Genomic DNA, 3,834 nt, shown 5'->3' with positions numbered 1-3,834 from the left:
CAGGGACTCAGTGACGGAAACGCTTAGGTCAAGCCAAAGGCACATTTGAAAGCACAGGTTTGGCTTCTAACTTTTAACTCTCAGGTCCTGGAAGAACATTTTCCATCAAATTCCCTTTGGTTTCTTCTTTACCCTTTACTAGGCCGATTTTGTGAAAATTGCCCACCCGGACCCAGCATTCCGAGAGGCTGCGGAAGAAGCCTGCAGGAGTATCGGCACTGTGGTGGAAAAGTACGTGTCATCCCGTGTTCACCGCGTGGGCCGCGGGACCCGGGGGCTCGCTGTGGGAGACGTTGTCCACAGGGCCCGTCTGCCACACACGGTGTGGGGGGGTGGCGTGTGTGATGAATGGAGGAGGGGGCTCTGGACTCGGGCCGTGCCCAGCCGTGTGGCCTTGGCCAGTTCTTTATCTCTGATTGGTCTCCTTGTCTGTAATAGGATAATAAAATTAGCCTTCTCTTGAGATTGTTGTGAGGCTGAACGAGATGAGAAGTATCAAGATGTTTAAAATGGTGTCAGGTACACAGCAAACATCCGATACCATTACTGCCATCATCACTACCTACATCACGTGACAGTTTTTGAGTGAGTTGGAGTTACTAGATTATCGCATGATGAAATTGCTGTTGCCATGGATAGCTGTAGACCACAGGGCAGGACGCCAAAACTACTCACTGCCAAGGTGGGATTAGGGTGGTCTAGGAAGGCCATAAAAAAGCCTGGGAGGGCCAAGGTGGCGGAGGCTGAGGCAGCCACAGTGCGGTGGATAAGTTTAAAGTGATTTTGAGGTAAATCTGAAACATTTTTAAGCCACTGACAAGCGCTCCAAAGGGCTTGTTAAAATAACTCAGAGGTGAGTAGTGCTATATTCAAAAGCACTTGGGTGTAGGATGGAGGAGAGCCCCCTGGGATGTGCCCGTGTGCAGTTAGGATTGGAAGCCATGCCAGGCACCAGTTAGGATTGGAAGGCACACCGGGCAACGTGTTGGGCTTAATTTCGTGAAATCAGACGTAGGGGAACGAGGCTTCCTGGAGGACCTACCACTTCAGGATGGGTTGCTGCTGCCTTTCGCCCCACTGAACAACATTTGGGACAGTAAGTACGGTCTGTAGAGCCACTGAGGATCAGCTCGAGGATGGGATGAAGCGGTCCCTGCAGACTCCAGGCGGTGGCTTGATGGAGGGGCTGGTACCGGAAGCTGTTGGAGAAAGAGGCTTCTGGCATGAAGGGCCACTGGGTCACCTGCTGGGCCCTGTAACTGCTGTGTGGCGGAACTGGACACAGCTCGGTCCTTGTGGACGTGTACCTTCAGTGTATGGGAGCACGGTGGGACGGCGTGGTGTCAAAGCCTGGTCAAGAGTGTCTGCCTGTGGCCTTCATTTCCCACAGACAGCTTCTGAGCCTCTTGTTCTTGACCACACTGCTGCCACCCCAGTCGGCTTGAGGGGCTGGGGTCGGTCGGAAACGGTCTCCGTTGTCCCCTAGAGCTTTGCTTCCTGGTCCCTCGAAGCACCATGACTCTTTTCTCCTTGAGTCTGACTGACTTCCTCAGTGATGTTTAAAAAGTCAGGATGATTTTATTGTGTGTGTAGAATTGCTTTATTTTCTGTTTATAGGAAAAAAATCCCCAACAACCCTACAACAAGGTGCACTTTTTTTTTCAACTGAAGACTGAAGGCCAAATGTAAACTAAAGTGTAGGCTTTACCTCAGGATCTCCTGACAGAACATTGTGTGGGAGATTTACTTAAACTCCTGAAAAGGGCACAGGGAAGGCCACGTTCCTGCCTGCTGTCCTTTGACCCAGGGCAGCTCCCTAGTCCACAGGCCCAAGCAGAGAGGCACCACCCAATTTCTTCCCTGTCTTCCTGGGGCTGGTACCTGGAGCCGGGCAGGAGAGGGTGTTTGGGTAGACCATGAGCGCAGAATCCACAGAAACCCTTTGATTTATGTAAAGTTTCGTTTTGTTGATTGTGAACTAGCTGGGCAACCCGCCCATCCTGGAGTCCTGAGGAAGAATTGGCAGATGGTTTTTATCACCTCGCCCTTAGCTGGGGAGCCCGGGGCAGGGAGCAGACTGTATGAGAACCGCGCACGTTTCAGCCCTGAGAGCGCCAGGGTCGAGGGAGCTGACAGGCGCTGCAGGGCTGGGCTGAGACTGGCCCTAGGTATGGGGCACCATCTGCTCCCCAGCCCTGGACGAGCGTGGCTGGCACGGCCATGGAGCGGTAGCTACAGTTAGCCCGGGAAAGTGTGCTTCACATGCATCATCGAGCCAGTGAGTCCTGCCTGCAACCCGAGGTTGGCATTGTCCTGTTTTATCGTAAGCCAATAGGGTTGAAATAACTTGTCCGAGTCCAGAAGGGTAGTGGAGAAGTCCTCGGTTTATGACTCCAAAGCCCGTCACTGGGCACTCTCACCCGGATGAGGAAGAAGGCAGCCTGCGCTCCACAGTGCTTGGTTTAGGATGAAAAATCTTTGTGTTTGCTCACTCTCCCAACCAGCCTCACTCCTTTCCTTTCATTAAAATAGAGGGGGGAGAAAAGCCCTCTGGCACATTGCTGACGGGAACTGGTTCCGAGTTGCAGCCAGCTGGTTAAACGACCATTTATCCCATCCCTCTCCTCTTCTTCTCTGTCTTCTCTTCCTCCCCAGGCGCTGACTATGGTTTTAGGTTTATTCTTTTCCCTTCCAGAACAGTTAGCCTCTTAACCCCTTGCTTGATCGATTGCCTTTCCCTCTGGGTTGTAATGAGTTCAGTTTCCAAGTTTGTTCCAAATGGAAAAGAAGACAAAAACCTACCCCACACCTTTGGACTTGGAGCATGTGTAAACTAGGGCTGGACACCAGGCTTTTGGTGGAAAGTAACCAATGAGGTATTAGAAAATCATTTATTTTTTTTCTTTTGTAATTTATGTAGGTTGAACACAAACGTGGAGTTATATCAGAGTTTGCAGAGATTGCTGGCTGATGAGAAACTTGTGGAAGCCCTTGACCCAGAAACGAGGTACTCCTTCCTTGGCATTTATGGTGGTGGTGACTGTGGAGGTTATGGGGCAGGTCCTCTGCCTGTGAGGCCCCTCTTCCCAGTGTCCGCATGGTTCATACTTTCCTTAGGGCCCCGCCCGTGTGGTAGCCCCTCCGAGATCTTACACCAGGCCGTGACCCTGCTTCATTTGCTTTGTAGCCCTCATCACTCCCCACATTCCGTGATAGGAGGTTTGTGAATTTGTTTACCTTCTTTCTTTCTGTGCACTGGAAGCTCCCTGAGGGCAGGCACTTGGTCTTTTTTATTCATTGCTGTATCTCAGCACCTAGAACCGTTCATGGCATGTACTAGGTGTCAATCCATGAACTCCTAGAAACAATTGATAAACACACTTAACTTTATGGTTCAAAGGAGCTCTGGTGGCGCAGTGCCTAAGGCATGCGACTGCTAACCAGAATGTTGGAGATTCAAACCTACCAGGCACTACTGGAAGGCTGGGCAATCTACTTCCACAAAGATTTACCGCCTTGGAAACCCAAAAAGGGGTCACTATGAGTCGGAATTGACTCAGTGGCAGTGAGTTTGGTTTTGGTTTGGTTTATAGTTCAAGTTCTGTGATCAGTGCCATCAGAAGATGTAAGCAGATTGATTTCTTCACTGGATTGATGTTAAGATCCTTGAAATAATTTGCTTTGGATCCTTAGATGACATTCATTATTCTGAATTTCAGAGGCCTTATTTCCAAGTTGGGAGCTCTGGTGGCGTAGTGCCTAAGGCACTTGACTGCTAACCAGAAGGCTGGCGGTTCAAACCCACCAGCCACTCCTCGGAAGGAAGGTTGGGCA

At 50.6% G+C, this 3,834-nt stretch overlaps 1 protein-coding gene across 1 annotated transcript in view; it reads left to right on the top strand.

Moving 5' to 3' along the window:
- Positions 1 to 3,834, top strand: part of LOC103198371 (mitochondrial intermediate peptidase) — a 243,887-nt gene that overhangs the window by 27,529 nt on the left and 212,524 nt on the right. The window contains exons 3-4 of the mRNA XM_007942532.1: positions 143 to 231; positions 2,921 to 3,007. Of these exons, the coding sequence (XP_007940723.1) occupies positions 143 to 231; positions 2,921 to 3,007 (176 nt within the window). The remainder of the gene's footprint in view (positions 1 to 142; positions 232 to 2,920; positions 3,008 to 3,834) is intronic.

Source organism: Orycteropus afer, unplaced genomic scaffold (genome assembly GCF_000298275.1).
Source record: "Orycteropus afer afer isolate SDZICR_OR568_19922 unplaced genomic scaffold, OryAfe1.0 scaffold00092, whole genome shotgun sequence".
NCBI lineage: Eukaryota > Metazoa > Chordata > Mammalia > Tubulidentata > Orycteropodidae > Orycteropus > Orycteropus afer.
Note: the sequence above shows the minus strand (reverse complement) of the source record. Positions and strands in the feature narration are given on the sequence as shown.